The following is a 22661-nucleotide window of genomic DNA, read 5'->3' on the forward strand; positions in this document are numbered from 1 at the left end:
GTCCAGCTCAAAGGTGTAAACCCTCTGCTCCCCATCACTAAGCAGCACGAGGTTGCCGAGAGAACGTTGCTTGCGGAGGTTTAGATTGTCTGGGAGAGACTGCGGTGACTTGCGAGGTGGGCTGCCGCCCTGGAACACAGAAAAGTCAGCTCCCCGCTTCATATTTTCACACGTTCTTTAGGATCCCTCGCACTTTTTCTACCTTATCTCGAAGTTTGTTTCTCCTCACATGATCTGCGTGCCTCAGGTGGTAGCTGGCACACAAGCTCAGTCGCAAAACTGCCCCTTGCACCAGGGAGCTTCAAATATCATCCTGCCCACACACACGCTCGCTCGCCGCAGCCAATAACCAGCATCTAGGTGCACGTGCTGAGAGCACACTCCTCCTTGTCTTCCTCCTCTCTTCCTCTTCTATCACTTCTTTCCTTCAATGCAGCACAGAGGCTCGCGGGAAGCAGATCTGCACCAGATTACGGTTAAATTGTGATACATATCCTTCACGGCGTTTCCCTCTCTTCCTGTTTCTCTCCCAGCAACCGAGGACTCTTCACACACTCTGTCTATTAATTACCGGCTGGAGTGAGCGCATGTGGCTCGCTCCAAGGGACAGGAGCAGAGACTGAGTATGTGTGTGCGCGCTACGAGGTGCGAGCTCAGGGTCCGCCTGCTCCTTTTAACATGCTGTGAGCTGCTTCATTCTCTTTATCTATCTCCTCCTTTCCTCTCTCTGTGTTTCTCTTTGCAGCAATGATGGCTGGTTTCCTGTTGCTGTTAGCTACCGAGTCAGCACAGGTATTTGTGTGTGTGTGTGTGTGTGTTGTGGGAATAGCGCAAGACAAAACTGGCTTGTAACACTGTGATTTCTCTCCCTTCATACTGGCGAAGGGTGTTAAGATGATGCATTTGGAAATGCCGCAGCACACAGCTCAACTGGAAAAGGAAAGGAAATCATACAAAAAAAGCTGAACTAAGACCATAATATATCCCAAAACAGAGATTTTCAACCTTTATAGGTCTGACTCAGGGACCCCCAAAATAAAAAGCTAGATTTTAACATTAAAATTAATATCTTTCATCAAAAAAATTCTTATTATGCATTCAAAAATTAAAATCATCATTAAAAAATTACTAGCATGATTTTATAATGATGTAAGACAGATAATATAATATAATATAATATAATATAATATAATATAATATAATATAATAATACATTTATGAATTAAATATTTCATATAGACAATTGTCTGTATTATTATATATGATATTCTATTATTAATAATTTATATATATATATATATATATATATATTTTTTTTTTTTTTTTTATCCGTTTATGGACTCCGACAAGATATATTCACAAAAGTGCTTGCCTGATGTTTCAGAATTAACCAACAGAGATAGTTACCATAAACATAAATTCCGGATAATTCAACAAATGTAAGGAAGTTATTTTTTTCTTCTTTCTTTTTTTAATCAAACAGTGGTATAAACTTTACCAACTATCTGCATACCTCCAAACCAACCAGACATCTAAATGTGCAAAAACAAAGCAGGTGCATGCATAGATTTTGTTCTTGTCCTTGCATGGAGTAAAACAAATTTTACAACAGGGTGGAACCCACAATGCACTTTAACAGGAAGTGAGTTCTGAGGTTCACATCTATAAGTAGTCCATGTGAGGGTTTCCCTGACGCATCACTGGACAAACCACAGCATTTCAAGCATGCCCAGATGTAGAAGAAACAGCCTGTAGACATGCTATCCAAGAGGAAAAATGTTTTTTTTTTTTCTTCTCACATGCTCCCCTTACATAGCTCAAGAGAATTTTATGGAGTTCTAATTTCTGTTTAAAACAAAGTATCATCCTGTGCATACAGTAGGAATATAGAGCAATAAAATAAAAGGAACATTGGAGTTCATAACAAAAATTCTGACTTTAGATTTTAGCATTTTGGCAAATCAGAGCACAGTTTGAGACATGGATCTGAGATAAAGTCTAATCATCTTAAATTATTGTATATATTTGTATTTATTTTCTTAATTTGTTTTCAACAGCTCAGGGTACAATTACAATTGTATGCTTTCCTAAGTCTCATCAGCCATAAACTGTCCCAAACTCTCCCAATGAGTCACAATGTTATTGCTGCTTCAAGATCCATTTGCAAACAACAATGTCCCTCACCTTCAAAATGACCACAGCAGGGCTGCATTCTTATTGACATACAACGACTGACCACTTTGTGCTTATGTGTTCGTCTGCAGTTTATTCACTTTAATTTGACATTCCAGGCATTTTTGTGCAAGCTGGAGCACTCATTTATATCTCATTAAAGAAGAGGGGGCTGGTTTGAGAAAATATTTTTTGTTTTTAGCTTTTTTAGATGGTTAATTACGAACAAAATGTATTAAAATAACAACAGGGAACCTCAGGGATGCACACATGCGACCAGATCGCAAACCGATTAAATCTCATCTCGTACAGAATTAATGAAATAAACCCAAGCGTTTGCAGAGAGCTGTAACAACAGTGGCTGTGATAAATATTCACACAGGAAATGAACAACTAGGAACGTATGTCATAGTGCACCCTCCATTTCCAGTAACTGCAGCGCAGGTAAATGCAGCATTTGGGCACAATTTGCATTTATTTCTCACAGACTGGCTGTTAAAATATGTGTGCGAGCAGAGCCTGAGTCACAGGCACCTATCTTCAGCTATCAGCTGTCACATCATAGTCCCACACATGGAGAAATACACAGAAGCGCAAATAAACACATTCTGCTGCTTGGCCTCCCAAACAAGGCTAGCCTTTGTCCACCTGTCATATCTGACCTTTTTCTTGCTGCGATAGCAACATGGAACTAGAGGCCTGCAGAGAGAATCTGTGCCTGTGTGAGTGTATGTGTGTTGGGTGTGTTGAGTGTGTTTGACTGTGTGTAGGTGTGTATGTGCACATGTGGCGGCACTCATCCTACCTGAGATCTCCTCCAGGCACTGTTTGGCGGTCTTGCTGTAGACCAGGTCTTTTGTGGGACTGAGACATGGTTCAGTGGGGACCACGGTAGTGCAGTCATTCTCTGAATACGTCCTGAGTGAAGCAAAAGGAAAAATTGCATATGAATTATTAGTATTTTTACACAGAGAAGATCATGTTTTTTGTATGCCTGCATATCATCCTAACAATGAATGGAAACCACCAGTTGCAAGATAAAACCACTGGTTTAATGAAAAAGTGGCAAATGTTTTGGTCACATGTGACCTTTCTCAATATTTCTGTTTTCAATTTCATTTTAGTAAAAATTTTAGTCATTTTTATTAGTTTTCTGTAATTAGTATTTTATTTTCTTCAATTTAATTTTAAACTAAACAAAAATGAAAATGTTGCCTTGGCAACTATCTGAAATTTAATAAGTTTATTTATTTATTTATTTTTTAGTTCATATTTATTTTATGTCAAGTAATGCATTTTTATTTTATTTTATGGTTTTAGTTTTAGGTATTTAACAATAATACCCTGCCATTAATAATAACAATAACAATTAAATAATATATTATTAAATAATAAAATATAATTAACACCAAATACTAAATACCATTAATATATATATTTTTTTATTATTTTTTTATTATTATTTTTTTATTAAATTTTAAAATGAATGGCAAGTACTATAGACTAACTGTACTACTGTAGTCAAACCCTAAAATAAAGGGAAGACATTTTTACCTATAGAAAACTATAAACTAACCTATAGACACCTGGTACCCAAAAATATAGCAAAACCTGACAAACACATGCACATACGACGCTGTTCAGACTGGAACAGTTGGAACAGTCTGGGAGAAACTCTATGACTGTATGTATGCATAACAACCACATCTACAACAAAGTTGTCCCAGGATACCTGCACTCGCCCAGATAAACATTCCCTTCTCTCTCTCACACACACACACAGTCACACACATCCAATTCACCAGCCAAATATTTCAGTGGCATATCACACTGTTAGTTTCACCACGTGTTCCTGTGTTACCTGAGACAACAAACACTCACCCACGTACACACAAACTCTGCCTGAGAATGCAAATAAGCAAATGATGCAGAAAGGAAGAGGGCTTAAACTGTCAGGTAGGTGAACTGAATGAACAGACAGTTTCAACAGAAGGTCGGGTAAGGACACATACAGAGATTTCATGGGCATCAGACACATCATTTCATCGTTTTAATATAGTTTTCATGCAACATCATTGAAGCTTAGAGTGTTGATGGGAAGAGAGGCAATAAGGCACTGTTCTCCATGCCAGTGGAAAAAATATTTTAATCAAATAAATGTTGCTTTGTTGAGAGACTAGTGTATACATATTGACATTTACACAAAAATATAGTTTTGAGGCTGGTAATGCAACTTCATCAACTCACCCACCTTTGCCAAACATGTCAAAAAGTTTGACCCTATGTAAGTGTAGTTTTAAAGAGCATGGTCACCATGTGGACCCATTCACAATGCAGTGTACCATCTTGCAGCACCATTGAGTACTGTCGCAGCCCTGCAGGTTTTACAGTGCCAAGCAAAGCTCTCAAGAGGAAGATCTGCGGTGGTGGAGTGCGATAAAGGCTTCAGTTTAAAATTCCATTAAGTCTTTAGGTTATAATCCTTATGAGACGACACTGAGAATGCCAAACACAGCTTTAAGAAAACGCCATCATCTTCCTGTGAATAATGAACCTGTGGCAGGCCGGTAAGGTGGTGAGTGTGTTTTTATGAGAGCCGTTGAGCTCTAAAGGTTCAGTTTGTGCAGGCATGTCAGACGGGGGTCATCAGGTTTGAGAGCTCTTTATCAAGAGAAGGATTAAACGTTACTGAACATACACAATCGCTCAAGGACAATACTCTTCCTCTCTCGCTTTTAACACTCTCATCTTTGTCTTCCATGTCATAGGACCATTAACACCCCTCTTTGTCTTTTTAACAAGCTGACTCAAACTGTTATGAATGCCCTCTGCCCATCAATCACATATTCTCTTTTCTGTTCCCACTTCTTCTTCCTCCACTCTACCCTATTCACCCTCATTAGTCATCATTTGTGATGTCACTGGTCTCTTGGTGAGGACTGAGGGAAGCCACGCCCCTCTAACGAGGCGGTCTGGCAAACGTCTCAGCGGTTCCCACTCGGGCTATTAATACTGTCGAGATGAGACGTTTACCCACTGTTTTTTCTTACAAAGCTTTGCGCGAAGTGATGCAATGGACAGATGATCAGTGGGTGTGGGTGTGTGTTTGTGGGTTTAAAAGCTGGTTTGATAAACTGTGTATATAGATGATTAGTTCAACATTTATTTGTCTGTAATTAATGATGCTTTATGTTGCTCTGTTAGCCTATGTGTGTGAGAGGGGTCTCACCCCGTCTGGTCAATACAGGACTCTTGTCTAGACAATCTATAATGAAAAGAGATCCATCCTGCTAACATCACCCCCCACAGTCAGATTTAACAAGACATCCTCCAGATTTCTTTCTGCCTTTACTCTGACAGGAGAGTGAAGAAATGATTGATTTGAAAATGACTAAAACTCGGGTTGCCTGCACAGAAAAACCACTGTGCAACATGTCGGAACATGTGCACTTCCCACCAGGCCAACTCTATAACATTCAGATCTTTCATGCAGATATTACTTTCCACATCTAAACAAAAACTGGATTTTGCTGTACTTTGTATATAGTTAATGGTGTATCTTGTGAACAACTAGTGATTACGAATACTGCCCTACAAAGGCAAAAGACCTTAAGTCGCTAGAGTGTGGAACTGAGAAAAATGACTTTAAAGATTTTTAGTTGTCCCGTCAAATTAATTATAGGTAGGACACTGGAAATCTGGCAAATAGATGTTTTAGTAATGAAAATTATATGCATAAAAAAATCTTGAGCTCAAACTTGACTTTTGACCACTATTTTAAAGTTACTGTACTCTGCCTTTGTATTGTCAGCAAAAAGTGAGAAGTCATGCCAAGGCAAAAGGCAGTAACTTCCACATTATCAATATTTGGTTGCTGATCACCATTAACAAAATCATTATAGTAACACCTGTATAAAATCTAGTGATCATGGCATTTATTTTGTATGATTTACAATTATTTATAGCCATCTACTTATTGCTATCCTGTGCTTTGGTTGCATTCTGATGGCATTATTAATACATTTGACATGACAAAATACCTCCATAGATATATTAGTCCAGCGTTGGCTCGACCGCGTTTAGGGCGGGGCTGAAGGTGCCAGCGAAGTTTTGGCACTCTGCCAGCTAGATGCATGAGTGTTTCAACCAGGTCCAGTACCCGAACTGAGTGAGGCGGGGCTTTAATTCTTGGTTGTATTCATCTGATACGGCAATGTGTAACGTTTTTCTGTCAACTCTGCATAATCCTTCGCGATCGCTATCGCACGTTTGTCGACGGCGGGTTCAGACCATATACTAAATGTTCTGACCACAGGACAAAGCTCTGAGGACATCAGAAGTTAGAGGGACTGATGGCAGCTGTACAAAGTACACAGGCTACACCGTAATTTTAATTTTAATGGACATTAAAACAAAGGCAGAACCGTACAATCTGTTAGGTAGCATTATTTGATAGAACACCGGCACAGTAACTTCATATTGACGCTCAGCTAAACAAAGGCAGAGTACCGTAACTCAATTTTGAGCGTTCCAAAACAAAGCCAAAGAACGGTAACTGATGTTACGGTGTTCTGCCTTTGTTTCTCATGGGCTTTTGGAAGTTACTGTTAAGACAACTCATTATTTTCTCGAAAAAACAACGGAATTGATTCAAGATACTTATCCACATGATAAAGGAGGTCTTGAATGTGCCAAAAATATAAATAACTCATTTTCGACCAAAAACGAAGTTACGGTCTTTTGCCTTTGCACGGCAGAATAGTACCTGTTACATTTGGCAAAAGCCACACAACTGGTTATCAGTGTGCAGAATGAGTAAAAGATGAGGTAATTATTCTGGACCTCCTGGGGATGAGGGTTTCATCTTTGCCTGTCTATTGAGGGTAATTACAGAGACATGGTCCTGCTGTCTCATGGATAATGATAATGATTTTACAACCCAGAATAGAACCAAGGAACCCAGATCTGTCTGTTTATCTGAGCCTTACACTTTAATGTCTCTAAGCGTCATCAGATGTATAGACCCCAGTAGCCCTGCCAGGACTAGAAGCCAGAAGGGTCTATGATGAGGACATAGTAAGTTTGAAAAATGTTGACATCTGTTTTTCCTACTGAGGGATTTCTGTCTAATTTTATCCAAAGAGACAAAGTACACTGATCACAAGCAAAGCCCACCTGCTCTTAATTAATTCGCTAGGGGTATAATGGTAAATGTAATATGACAGAGGTGGACTCTTCTGTGACTGAACAGGACAGATCCAGATCCTTAATCATTAAGCAGGTACCCGTAACTTCGGAAACCATCATTCACAATATGCAAAGCAAGATATTTAAAAAATGTAACAATCAAGTCCAACTGTGTTTGAGAATCACTCACCGGTACATGAAGGGGGCGACGGTTGCTGTGTTGGGATGGTTGTATTGCTGCTGCTGGGGAAGTTGTACTACGCCATTGCCTCCTAGAGCTCCTCCACCACCTAGCCCTGAAGTGGCGGATCCAGAAAGTGCTGAGGTACTGGTTGATGACACCATGCTGGTCTTACGATTCTCCAAACCTCCCAAAGATTTCTGCATATATATAGACTGACTGCCTTTACTATGTTTGGTCTTCTCACTTGTAGCAGGTACACTAGTTGCAGGTACACTAGGCTGAGTTGCTGCAGGCTTGGCGGTCGCCGCCGGAGCCTTCAGACCAGGCTTGGGGATGCCGCTGGAGGCGGGGATTGCACTTTCTTTCTTCACAGAGGCTGCAGATGTTTTGCTTCCTTTGGGGATGAAGCTGGCGATCTTTGAGCCTTTCTTAGAGGGCTCCACTATTACTGGCTCCTCTTTGGGTGGTGTGGTGGCTTTGCTCTTTGTCTTGTTCTTCTCCTCTTTGTCTTTGGGGTGCGGCAAGGACTTATTGTTGTGGTTCTTGCAGTTGTTGGTCTTGTTTGGGGGTGCAAAGGAGGATGCAGGGGTCTTCCCCTGCTGTTTCGAGATCCCGCAGGGTGGTGTGGGACTGCAGGTCCCCTCATCTCCAAACTCCGACAAGTCGTCCTCCTCCTGAAGAGCCATTTCGGCCACCGAGGGCGAGGTTCTGGATGCAGAGCGAGGGTTGATGAGCCGGAACTTCTCCAACATGGAGCGCTGGTTGCCGGGGGCTGATTTGGAGGCATCTGTGATTGGGGGCCGGAGGCGATCAGATGATAAGGGAGGAGTCGGGGAAGCGGTTGGGCTAGGCGGCTTGGTGGCCAGCATGGACGAGGTGGCACTGTGCTTTATGTTCATGGATTTGCTGCGCCAGGACTTTCCAGCTGTGGGAGAGGGGATGGCAGAGGCCAGCTGCTGCCCGCTGGTGCTTGAGGGCACCGAGCCACTGCCGTTCATGCTGCCTGGCAGAGGGATGCCCTTCACCGACTCTGTGCCAGAGAAACAGACCACACAGTGGACACATCTGTTAGACTGATAAAACTACACCCTAGAAGCAATACGAAGTTTGTGTTGTGAAAATTGTAAAAAAAATGATGACTGCGGCAATAATCAAATATTAAGAGGAAAGGGATTGTGGGAAAGGAATGGTAGAGAAATAGATAGTGCTCCAACCAAATCTTTACTCTGCAACCACCGCATACTAAAAATCCCAAGCAATGCTGCGATGCACTCAGGCAGAAAATTGGCTCCTAAATTGATTTTGTGGGATTTCAAATACTTTGTTGTTGCCAGACACTCTCTTGTTCTTTGTAAATGCAGTGATGTTTTGCAGAGAATCAACATGGCTCACAGAATTATATATATATATATATATATATATATATATATATATATAAACATACTTAATCCAATACAAATACATCATGTCCACAGATCTACATATATCAAGCCTTTTAGATCATGACATTGCACAAATGTAACATCATTTAAAATGCACTGACTATCAGTCCAATAATGATAACTTCCCATTGCAAGGCTCAGGGCACAGACTCAAAATGCTTTACAATGTAAGTGTATATAAATCAGATTACTTTGACTAGATTTCTGTCGATTGTACATTACTGACAAAAAAGTACCATTGTATTACCATGCTGTTTTTTCCTTCTTTATCTATGATGAATGACATTCTTTCTAGCACCATATGAATATGGTATATGAATACAGTAATCATAATCATGCAGTACCAACATACATACCAAATTACCATGGTTTTACCATCTGATTCTACCAATGTACTCAAGTACTTCTTTGTAAGGATATGTTTTACATTTTAAGAGTGAATCCCATGCAACCAGACAAAGGCATATTTTTTCACTTGGGTCATTTGTACTAAAAATAAAATTAAAATAAATAAAATAAAATAAATTTTGTTGAAAAGTAATTTCTTCACATATTTGAAAAATATAAATTAAAAAAAATAATATATATATATACACACTCACCTAAAGGATTATTAGGAACACCATACTAATACTGTGTTTGACCCCCTTTCGCCTTCAGAACTGCCTTAATCCTACGTGGCATTGATTCAACAAGGTGCTGAAAGCATTCTTTAGAAATGTTGGCCCATATTGATAGGATAGCATCTTGCAGTTGATGGAGATTTGTGGGATGCACATCCAGGGCACGAAGCTCCCGTTCCACCACATCCCAAAGATGCTCTATTGGGTTGAGATCTGGTGACTGTGGGGGCCATTTTAGTACAGTGAACTCATTATCATGTTCAAGAAACCAATTTGAAATGATTCGAGCTTTTTGACATGGTGCATTATCCTGCTGGAAGTAGCCATCAGAGGATGGGTACATGGTGGTCATAAAGGGATGGACATGGTCAGAAACAATGCTCTGGTAGGCCGTGGCATTTAAACAATGCCCAATTGGCACTAAGGGGCCTAAAGTGTGCCAAGAAAACATCCCCCACACCATTACACCACCACCACCAGCCTGCACAGTGGTAACAAGGCATGATGGATCCATGTTCTCATTCTGTTTACGCCAAATTCTGACTCTACCATCTGAATGTCTCAACAGAAATCGAGACTCATCAGACCAGGCAACATTTTTCCAGTCTTCAACTGTCCAATTTTGGTGAGTTCGTGCAAATTGTAGCCTCTTTTTCCTATTTGTAGTGGAGATGAGTGGTACCCAGTGGGGTCTTCTGCTGTTGTAGCCCATCCGCCTCAAGGTTGTGCGTGTTGTGGCTTCACAAATGCTTTGCTGCATACCTCGGTTGTAACAAGTGGTTATTTCAGTTAAAGTTGCTCTTCTATCAGCTTGAATCAGTCGGCCCATTCTCCTCTGACCTCTAGCATCAACAAGGCATTTTCGCCCACAGGACTGCCGCATACTGGATGTTTTTCCCTTTTCACACCATTCTTTGTAAACCCTAGAAATGGTTGTGCGTGAAAATCCCAGTAACTGAGCAGATTGTGAAATACTCAGACCGGCCCGTCTGGCACCAACAACCATGCCACGCTCAAAATTGCTTAAATCACCTTTCTTTCCCATTCTGACATTCAGTTTGGAGTTCAGGAGATTGTCTTGACCAGGACCACACCCCTAAATGCATTGAAGCCACTGCCATGTGATTGGTTGATTAGATAATTGCATTAATGAGAAATTGAACAGGTGTTCCTAATAATCCTTTAGGTGAGTGTATATATATAGCATTAATGAGAATCTAATGAGAATTCCAATTGAGAATTATGGTCCAAAATTCCAAAAAAGGAAGTAAAAATAAAACATTTAACTGTCATGAAAATAATATTAGAATGAAAAAAAGAAGAAAAAAAAAGCCAAATAAAACTTGTTTTTTATTTCGTTTTGTGAGATTCACTCTCAAGTGTTTTTAAATCAGATCGCTTTCTCTGAACTTCAATGGATTATACATGAAAATAACATACCATTTTAATGAGTTTCTGTGAATTTAAAAAGATCAGTAATACACCAATGCTTCAGCTGCCTTATAACACAACAAACTGCAAGTAAATCTGCTTAATCTCAGGCTGTCCCTAACTTTGATTTGCATCCAGATATATCAAAGTCTCAAGCTGAAAAATTCTAAACATAAAGGAAGAGAGGAGGAGATGGGACTTCAATTGGTTCCATTGAAAATCATGTAGAAGGAACAGTGATTGGACTATGAATGAGCGTTGTGTGGATCGGGCTTCAGTGCATGTGTCAGCTAAATTAACCCCGTCTTTGGAGATAACAGCAGCTTAAATAACAGCCTCTCTCTCGCACGTACACACACACCAGACCATCGAAACGTGGTTACCATAGCTACCCGTCTTTTCGCCACAACACTTTATACAGTATGTTGAAAGTGAAATTCCACTTTGGTCTGGGAATTCTGGTAGGATGCCATACACATTCCAAAACAAACATATTAACAGGTGTACTGACAGCAACTCTGTAATGAAAATACTTAATTCACTACTGTCTAATCCAGAATGGATCACATTAGCCATTTCATTTGCCTCTGGCTTTCTTTGTTATCTCTTCTGTCCAGTTCTGATATATCTCCACCGTCACAGGTGCTATTGTATGAAGCTATGCCAGAAGTTCATTGAGTCCACTATATAACAATGATTTCCTTCAAACTAATCCAGGAAGTGGACATGAGCTAAACATGCTGATTCACTCCTGCAGCCAGTGTGAATGGAGAAATTAGCTTTGTTATACAAGAGTCAAGACTACTTAACATGCAAGTGTTTGTGCCTACTAACTTGGCATAGGGTTTATAAACAGTGTGAGATTTGCATCCACAGAGAGGCTTTGTGCTAAGACACGCAGGTGACGGTAGCACTGGGTGCTGACAGATTTTGAGGTTAAGGATTAAATCAGTTAAAGGTCAAACTCCGGATTATGAAATTTGTATTCAAGCCTGCCATAAAATGAAAGACTACATGCTAGCTCTGTTCCAGAACCTAGCGAGCTGCCTAAAGGGCTACAAAAGCAGCATCCCAACCGTCATAAGTGCCTGATTTGGAACACTATGTAGGCAGCATAGAGTGCAAATAAAACTCATCTCACATCTTAATCTCATCTCACATCTTAATTAATTGATTGAACTCATCTCACATCTTAATTAGCAATTGGATGTTGCTAAGCTAACAAAGTTTATACAATATGCATAATAGATACATAACATACACAAGCTATTTCTGGCCATTTCTTGATCTATTTATATTTTACCAATATTATATAATATATATTTTATATTTAATTTCAGGGTTCCCCAACTAATATTTGTGAACCCCTGGGGGTACGTGAGGGAACTGCAGGGGTTTGTGAGCCGAAAAGCGTTTCATTAATTAATAATTTATAAAAATGTAAAAAAAAAATATTTTTATGAAAACATGAAAAATAAAACACTAACTAAAAAAAACTAAAAACATTTAGTTTACCTGCATCTCATGTAACCCTTACAAACTTCACAGAACCGTGAACACGCGAATGTGTTGTTCAATTATTGAAATATGGATTTAAAATCTAATGGGGTACTAAGGGGACAACATAGTTTGGAAATTCCTGATCTATTTGAATGTGGACCAAAATCTAAGTAACTGTCGTTTGAAATTATGCTTTAACAACACATTTCAAATCAGGAACAGAATTACACTACAATGGTGTCATAAACATAATGAAAGTTAGAATTTTTTTCAGGCTGGTCCAACTACTACACAATTTGCTCTTTTAACTGTATAGTGTGACTACAGTTACAATTTTTCCAATTCATAAATGTACCAGACCATTCCTGCCGCTTTTTCAGCTTCTCGTTTGGCAAAATGCATTCTGGGATAACCTCCCCTATGAAGGTCCAGCCATATTTACCATTTTATGACAAATTTTCACAGGTAAAATAGTCATTTCAATCAGGAAATATTCGTTTAGTGAAAGATTTCCCCAACTGGTTCAAGTTGGACACATGGATTCACCACATTGACCAAAATAAAGCTGTGTGAACTGCTTTATATATCGCTACACTATTGACAATCCACAATGGACCTGGTTTCATTAATGTGACCATACCTTTACAATTTGGCCAAAACATTAAGTCTCAAAAGGCAGCATCATTGTTCTGCCTATTGTTTGGAACAGCTTTCGTGTCAACAGTGCACCTATGGTGTCCTAAAATGCTAGGTAGGCAGCTCACTAGTTTTTGGAACAGAGCTCATTTTCTCCCTACCAGCCCCTCCCATGGTTCCTCCAGTGCAGCAGACTCTTTGGACAGAAGAAAAAGGAAGATGAGGAAAAAAAGGCAGATGGGAGTTTGCTTTTCTCATCTGTGGAGGTATTAGCGCAGTAGCCCTGTAAATCAAGGTTTTGAGTAATGTTAGGCCCGATGGAAAAGGGCAGCCATGGGTTTCAAGAGAGACGTCGCCTATTAGGACTCTTTGATTCATCAAAGCTCCGTCTGCCATGTGAGACCCTGGCTTTGTGTGTGCCGTCTCGCCCTCTCCATACCCAGTGTCTGGGAACACCAGCATCTGTGCTAACGGTGAACAAGGACCAGTAAAGTCCAGTATAAATCTAATCGGGCAGCACAGCCAAAACAAACAGTCTGCGAGGGAAATCAGTTGCGTTTTGTTCACCGATCGCCATGGATCCTTGCTGTGAAGGGTGAAGTAGGGGCGAAATACAGGTCACACGCCTTTGAACTCCCAATCCGACTTCAATCGACACACTCCATCAGGTCTAGTGCAGATTTATGAAGTAACCAACTAGCCTGTGGAGATTTACACACTGGTGGCTGAATGGCCGTGTGGTTTTATGAAGTCGGCTTTGAATGATGGTTCGGCTCTGACAGGAAGATGAAATCTGAAGTGAACCCTGAATAGGCTGGTTATGTGGAAGAAGCAAAAATATAACATTAACGTCATCTCTAAATATGTAGGAGGAGGACAGTGAATGCCTAGGGCAGATCACCTTTTCAGATGTGAATAACACACCACAAAGGAACCGCAGTGCAATATTATACTTCAGGTCCCGAAATTTTCCTCAGGAAATGTGTTTTTCTGCAGATTTATTTACATCATTATGAAAATGTAATAAGAAATGCATTTTTTTTACTGGGGGAACCAGCTTAGAGCATCTTGCCCGGTCTCACAGCTCTATTGTTTCTTAGATAGTGGCACCATCTAGTGGATAACATGATATAGCTGCTGCTGTTTCATGTTAGTGACATGCAGAAACCTTGATTTTAATATTAAGATAGAGATTGTAAAGTCTGTAAATTACTCACCTCTGTCGTTGCCGCTAGCATACTGCAGTGGTTTGCTCTTGTCAATACTGTTGAAGCTCTGGCTCCTTCGGTTCAGGTTTGAGGAGCCGTGGGCTTTACTGCTGCTACTGCCGCTGCCTGCAGCGGGGACTCTGGAGGGACCTGGTAACCTGTAACACACAACACTAACACATTAGTTTGGTCTTCAATCACTGGATATGAGCTGTATGAGATTACATATAACTATGACAGACAGACACACACACACGCACGTACGCACACACACACACACACATTCTTGTACATCTATCTTTGTGAGGACATTCATTGACACAATTCAATCTCTATCTTCTTGCCCTAACCCTACCATTACAACTAACTGCCTAACCCAAACCCCTACCCTAAACCTATCCTTAACGTAATTATAACCTGATAGTCTTGACCCTCAAACAGGCCTTTAAAGGGCTCTCAGAAAGTGAGGACCGTCCAAAATGTCCTCACTTTACTCTCTTTGTCCTCACTTTGATGGTCTAAAACTCAGACAGATAGATAGACAGACAGACAGACAGACAGACAGAGACAGACAGACAGACAGACAGACAGACAGACAGACAGACAGACAGACAGACAGACAGACAGATAGATAGATAGATAGATAGATAGATAGATAGATAGATAGATAGATAGATAATTTTACATTGCTCCGTTCTAAGGACAATTTATTCTTAAACTATAGGTAAGTAAACCCATACAAACATATGCATGCATTCCATTGAAATATTGTGAAGGTTTACTTCCAATGGAGGGTAGACATATATTTCCAACTGTTTATAAGCTCTAATAACATAGAGCTCTGGTAATGCCTTTTGAGTCAATAAATGAATGCCATTTAGGAATAAAACGGCTCATTCCTCAACATGTCAGCATAATAAACAGCTCTTAATTGCTCTAAAATCTGCAATGAAACTAGCCTGGAGTGTGTATGTGTGTTTTTTCTTTGCATTGCCCTGTGCTGTATCCACATTATTGATGATTTACTCCTGCACAAAGCTTGTTAATGACTCACGAGTGGTAGTTTTTAATTGGGAAACACAATCCCGTGGCACATCAGCCTAACAACATCTCATAAACATGTCGTGTGAGAACAGAAAAGGCAGGAATTTACAGGGACTTTGACATTGACAAATATATATTTAGAGCCGATTCATTTCTCACCAAAAAGAAATGTTCGACGTTACTCAAATCTGATTACGGCAAAAGTCAATTGATTTTAACAAACCAAATTGATAAACTAATAAAAGCATTTTAAATTTCCATCATTATTTGAAGCTCAACGCTGATCAAATATGTAAGTATTATTATAAAGAATCAGAGAAAATAGCTTTATCATGATGGATTGGAAACCAATGATTCAGGCAGATGAGGTGCATGTCTCATCAAGTATCTAATGACACTGCTTCATCACTCGCTCATTTCCCATCAGGAACTTCTGCTTTTCCCTATTAACCTGTTATGCAGGCCACCATTGCCAGCTATGATAATACACAAGAGTGAAAAGTGGCTCTGAAAAAACATATCTCAAGTTATTTCGCAGAGAGGTTATTTCTGTGAAAATCGGGGTGGATAGCAGTCTGAATTGAGATAAGCCTTTGAACGAAAGAGTTTTAGAAGTCTTCGTTATAACAGGCCCACATGGAATTGATGTCTATTGAGAGCTCAGCAGATTCACATCAGCCCTCATGTGTTTGTTTATTAAATATGTCGACTAATTGTATCATGCTTTCAGCTACCAATACAACCGTAGCTGAGCGTAACGCATTTTATCATGTTGAAATCTGCAGATTTTTCCCCTGAATTTGCAAAGCAAACACATCAAAAGTGAGCAGATTCAGTTCGCCCTGGTTCAGAGATGCAGACAACATCTGACATCAGCATTTATAAGACATTTGGGTTTCTAATTTGGTCTTGAAATGTTCCTTAGACTATGATTTGCATAAATATGTATCATGTATACATAAACACAAATATGCCTGAAGAGGATAGATTTGGTGCTTACCAGGCATTTGAAGATAGAGAACGTCGCTAAAATAGACCTGAATTAAAGCTGTGGTGCATAATTTTTTTTCTGCATGTGCGAAAATACTTTATCCTATCCTGACAAATATGACATTCATAGGCTCTGGGAAAAAAAATCGGAGGTATTTTTAAAGCATTACTCTTTTTAAGCATCCCAAAACACGCCGACACAGCCACACACTGGCTCAACCAAGTTGAGGAAGGACTATCTGATTGTTTGACCAATGGCAGGGAAGCAGGGAAACTTGTTTGAAATATTATATTTTTTATGTGGGATGGGGGTTGTTAAATGATGCTAAAGAAATGGCATATTCTGCTTTAGGGGCTGATATTGAAAAATCTATACCTGAAGCTGAAATGGTCAGCTGGAAAATCAGGTCTCCGGATCTGCTCCTGATTATTTTAGGGTAACAATTAAAGTGTCAATGGGGCTCAGATGAAAACCGTGAGCGTTTACGGGGTTATATGCACTGCTAAATAATAACTGGATTTTATTAAAATGTCACATCTTTTACAAACTGTGTCCTTCATACATAAAAGGCCTTATGGAAGATAAAAATCTTTCAAATTATGCCTATTAAAATTTAGAGCAGGGTGTTTCAGGATCAAATAAGACTGCTTCTGTCATCTCCGGTGAATCGTAATCTTTCCGACTGAAGTGCTTTGGATTGAGGTGGAAGTTTTGGATTCTAGAGGACAGCTAATTTATGCACTATTATCTATTCTGGTTTCCCCTTTTAAAAAAAACAGGATCATAGATTATTAAATTGGTCTCTCTAACCCAAATTACTACACAATAATCCTGTTTAATTAATCACACATAACATTTAATTAAGACACAAACAGGAGAAAGTGTGTACTTAGAGATACTTATATAGATCATTATATATATCTATATATACACAATTCATCATTTTTATAGTTTTTTTCTTTCTCTTTGGAGATATTTGATACAAGATTTTTTTTTCCAGTGCATTTGACCAGGCGTTCTCACTTACGACCACCAATAAATCTCATATCTGATCAGATTTTCAAAAGCTATTGCCAGTAGCCCACTGATAACATTAGGCGTGAACAGCCCTCTACATCTTAACAGACTATTTAAAAGTCTATACAATAAAATATACAGTACATCTGAACTTAGGACGAGGGCAGAGTCCAGTATGAAAAAAAGTTGCTTCAGGACACATTTTATATCAGTGCTGTGAGAGAAGATCCCAGACCTCATATAAGTCTGCAGCGTCTCCATTCCTGTCCCTTTCCCTGCAGGCACATATTGTCTTTGAGCAAATAATGCCATCAGTTGAACCTAAGCCATCAGGCTGTCAGTGGAGTAAGCACTATATCACACATAGTGTCCATCACATATCTCACATAGTTTGGCCAGGGGCTGCTTGAAATGCTTCGCCAGCACTCAGCTTCCCATCAGCTCTGAGATGAAGCAAATGCTTTCAGGGCCAGACAACTGCTGCCGAAGCTTCAAACTACAAAAACCTCCGGCTAAAGTGGTCAGAGATAAACAGCGTTCAAGATCTAGGGATGATCCAGGACGTTCTGCATCTGCTCACCTCGGCTAAACCAAGATATTCAGCTCAAAGCCCTTAGAAAAGCAACAGCAAGATTTTATAAAAAAAATCTAGACTACAGTTGAAGAACCAGCATGCGTATATATCATCTACCACTTCCATCACCCAGATCTGTTGCTACAGCTTTGAACATCAGTGGATCAGCTTTCCCAGTCTCTAGCCTGAAGGTCTGCGGAGAGTTTCAGGTGTCAGAACAGAGCGAGAGCAGGCAGATACTGTAAAGACTCTACCTTGTGTTTTTCTTCTGAGGGGCTGCTATTCCACTGTGACCTGGTGGACTTGTATATCGTGCGGTGAGACTGTAAAGAGGTAGTGGGAGAGAACGAGAGAGAAACGGGAGAGAAAAAGAGGGAGGGAGAGAGAGAAAGGAATGAGGTTAATGATTGGATTGAATTTTTTTTTTTTTTAAACTGTGGCATCTTTCTCTCTAATGCAATAAGGGCGGCACTTAGCGAGCCACAATCAGGGCTGGGCGCTTACGTGCAAACGCAAACAGCATGGCCTCTGTGTGCGACTATTCAGATTCACATGACATGTCACTCGTCTCCGACCACAAGTATGTGTACTTCCTCCAACCGTCCTACTGTTCTAGTAGCCATTGAATGCTGTAGATCTAAAGTTAAAAGCCAAATCACACTCTTTATAAACCTGTATCTTAAACTATGCGTGTGTGCGAATACAGTACGAGATTTATTCTTCGTAATGCTGAATCACTGATCCATTGAGAATGACCTCTATAACAACATATAACTCAAAGAAAGTAATCCCACATGACAGAGATGATATTCATGTAGGTCCAGTCACAAAAACAACAACAACAACAACAACAAAACTTCACACACTCACTCTCTCACACAAACACATACCTCTTCCAGGAACACTTTTACTGTGTGTATAAATAATTCATAAATATACACACCATTCAAAAGTTTGGGGTAAGTAAGATTTTAACTGGAAGCTTTAATACCAAGGTAAATTCCTTGGCAATAAAGCTCTTTCTGATCCTGATTTTGAATAGAGGAAGTAAATAGTTTTATTTAGGAAGAATGCAGTAGATTTGATCGAAAGTGACAGTAAAGACTTTTACACTTTACATGCACTTACTTTCTATTCATCAAAGAAAAAACGGTTTCAAGAAAAAACGGTACCATGGTTTGTACCTAAAAATATTACTGTTTTCAACTGTGATAGTAATAATAATAAATGTTTCTTGAGCACCAAATCAAGCATATTAGAATGAATTCTGAAGGATTATGTAACAATGAAGACAAATCTGAAAATGTAGCTTTGCCATCACAGAAATAAATTACATTTTTAAAATACATCAACATAGAAAACAGTCATTTTAAATTATAATAATATTTCACAATATAACTGCTTTGACTATTTTTGAACGAATAAATACAGCCTTTGAGAGCTTAACATTCTTTCAAAAATATAAAAAAACTTGCCAACTCTGACCGAACTTTATAACATTAGTGTACATATTATAATGAAAACTGTAAGTATAATAATAAATATAACTGAACTGATCTCTATAAGGACAGAGAAGACCCTTACCGAGGTTTGGATGAAGGAATACATTGTCAGATGGAATAAATGATAGATGGAGGTCCAGCCAGTAGGAGCTGTACTTACAGCACACACATTTAAAACAAAACCCAAACACCTCAAGCCAAACACAAAACACAGAACAGTTGGCTGTATAGGTCTCAAATCTCTCTCTCTCTCTCTCTATCCCCTGACAGCTGACTGACACTGCCTTTGTTCGTTCTGGGTGTGCATTTTTGTTTGTATATGTTTGTATATGCTGTGTCTAAGCGGTAAATGTGCCTTGACAAGTTTTTGCGTTTAGCAGGTTTGTGAGCGCTGCGTGATGGAACGAGAATGTCAATGGATGGATGAAAATTGCTGAAAGTTGAAAGATGAGAGAGAATGAGAAAGAGGGAATGTCCAGTTCACAACGGTTCAACAGTTACAGTAAGAAGACATCTATCTAAACAGCACCTAGTTGCTATCAACATCTGCCATGCTGGAAAATAACAGCTCATATCAGAAAAAGGTCGTCAATATGGTTTGTGGCTGGTCCAAAGTAGTTTACCACGACCAATCAGAATGGTTCACAATGTCAAAACCAGGTGGTAATAGAGCTGATCAACCATCTACACCATCTTGGATCATGAATGACCAATTTAGACCAGAACTTATCTTAACGTAACAAGTGTTCAGTCATTTGATTTATGTTTCTTTAGTGTTCCGTGATAGGCAACCCTGCCCACAGTGAAATTTCATTGGTTCAAAAACCTGTTCCACAAAATTAAATATCAAATATGTTCTGATTGGCTGTGATTGTGTCATGTCACGCCCATTTATACATAAGGTAAAACCAGCTTTATATTGTCGGATATCGTGTTGGATATCAACTATATCTATTCAGAGCAACATCAAAAAAGGACTTTCAATTCCATTCTTCCAAAAGTTGCCCAAAGTGACTAAGAAGGTGGAGTGTCTGCTCAGAAAGAGATCATTATGACCACCATGAATGTTTCTACGGTGAGTGCGTGACAAGGAGCTGGCTTGAGTCTAGCTGGCTAGACTACCACAGGTAAAACCCTGAGGAGCAACAAAGACTTCACCAGACTGAGAGAACGAGAGGAAGACAGTAAAAGAAGGAGGCAAGACAGCAGGTTAACAAGCATTGTAACCAAAGACAGCTCCAGTGAGACACTAACACTGTCTTTCACTCTCTCATTCACTCTCTCTCTCTTGAGAATGTGATCATGTCCACATGATTAATGAGGCCCACCGTTTCTCCTCCAGCTCAAAGAGGAACTCAGCTGGGACAGTTGCTCTACAAGCTTCTTTCTTTCTTTTTCCTTCACTTCTAAAAGCGTTCAGCCAAGCAGTATGAAAGTACGACAGTGGTGAGTCTGACAGTCTCAAGGATAAATCTTTTGCCGTGGGCCATTTAGACACACTTCACAGTGAGAAATCAAACACAGACAAAATCCGCCAAGGTCACTATTCTGAAAATCTTAAATTGAATCTAAACAATTAGGTTTAGTGAGGATTACAAAACCATTCACTATAGTTTGTCTAATGGGAATCATTAAATCTCAAGATTAGCCTACCTACTCAAATGTAAAAGCATCAAAATGATAAGTATGCATATGAAACATCTTAAATGTTGTGCAGTTTTCCAGTCATATAAGCAAAGGTGACCACGTCACATGGAATACATCCATGCCAATTGACTTCAAGACAACCGTCGTATCGACCAGAGAAATAAGACACATTACAAAAGCATAAATTATAAATCAAAACTTTCCAACTGACAGTAAAAATCTATCAAACAACATAGAACCACTGCAGATGTAACATTTGCGTTGTAACAAACTAATCAATGTCTATTCTGATAAATACCCCCATTGCATTTTAACATATAGTACATTTGATTATTAATTTAGATTAAGTTTCAGATGTTATGTACAGTTTTAGTTAATATTTTTTGACAATCCTACCTTTAAAATAAAAACTCTTAACTAGCAGTACTTTACAAGTTCTAATGCAATAATACTAGATGACTTTCAACAGCAAAAGACAGGAAGCAAAGAATGACCAACCTGCAGAAAAGTTTTAAACTGATAGAAGTGCAACAACCCATAAAAAGAGTTTCAACTTACCTCCCGAGAGAGAAACATCTCATTTTTCAAAGCAGAACAGACAACTTCCAAAAAAGGAACTAACACCTAAATATAAAATGTCACACTGTAGACCCAGAATAATTATCAAATCTGGAGGGACACAATAGCCTGAATACAACAGAACAGGACAGTCCAAAATCGCACCATAAACGATTAATAAACTACCACAAATTTAACAACAACCATGTTGCTTCCAGTCAAAGGACCTCTGTAACCCAGATCCGTGACACGATCAATTCTACTGTACCTATTGCTGTCAGACTTTCTCCCATAGGACAGTCGGCTCTTCCTGTCCCGTGAGCTGGGGGCAGGCAATCGTGAGCATGAGACAACCGAGTCGAGTTGTTCATCTCGGGACATGGTGCGCTGAGAGGGAGGGATGACACTTCACCCCCCATATCTTCCCCAGACCTAAAGGCACCGCGATGTCCAGCTATCCCCCCCTCTCTCTCTCTCTGTCTCTCTCTCTCGCTCTCTCTCTCTCTCTGACCAACACTCCAGCAGGTGTTGGCTATAGAAAGCCTGGATCTCTAAAACTGTAAATGGTAGCAGTGCCTGTGAGTAAAACCAGCCAGAGTGCATTATAAAAAGCCCCCCCCTCATTCCCAGGGATCTCAGACAGTGTTGTATTATGGTATTTACATCTTTAAAACAAAACAGATATCCAGCTGACTTGGTGTCAAAAGTGTTAAAAGTCAATTTCCCTTTTTAAAGCAACAGCAACAGAATTTTATATAATGTCCTTACCAGTAAAACGTGATAAAAGTTACTGTGTGTAAATCTATGTATTAGCACTAAATGCAGCAGTCTCATTGAAACAGGAAGATGGGGTGGAACTTATCGAAGGGTTTGTTCTTTTTGGTAAATAGTCAATAGTCTTTAGTTTAAGTCATGATTTAACTTTAGTTTAACCATGATGCTTTT

The 22661-nt window shown here is 39.5% G+C and overlaps 1 protein-coding gene across 2 annotated transcripts in view; it reads right to left on the reverse strand.

Moving 5' to 3' along the window:
- Positions 1-22661, reverse strand: part of nav3 (neuron navigator 3) — a 150926-nt gene that overhangs the window by 62713 nt on the left and 65552 nt on the right. For both annotated transcript variants that reach the window (XM_084110693.1, XM_084110694.1), the window contains exons 6-9: positions 18264-18332; positions 14393-14541; positions 7550-8573; positions 2978-3090 (exon numbers count right to left, since the gene is read on the reverse strand). In XM_084110693.1, the coding sequence (XP_083966819.1) occupies positions 2978-3090; positions 7550-8573; positions 14393-14541; positions 18264-18332 (1355 nt within the window). The remainder of the gene's footprint in view (positions 1-2977; positions 3091-7549; positions 8574-14392; positions 14542-18263; positions 18333-22661) is intronic.

The sequence above is a fragment of the Abramis brama genome (assembly GCF_963993115.1).
Source record: "Abramis brama genome assembly, chromosome: 4".
Classification (NCBI taxonomy): domain Eukaryota; kingdom Metazoa; phylum Chordata; class Actinopteri; order Cypriniformes; family Leuciscidae; genus Abramis; species Abramis brama.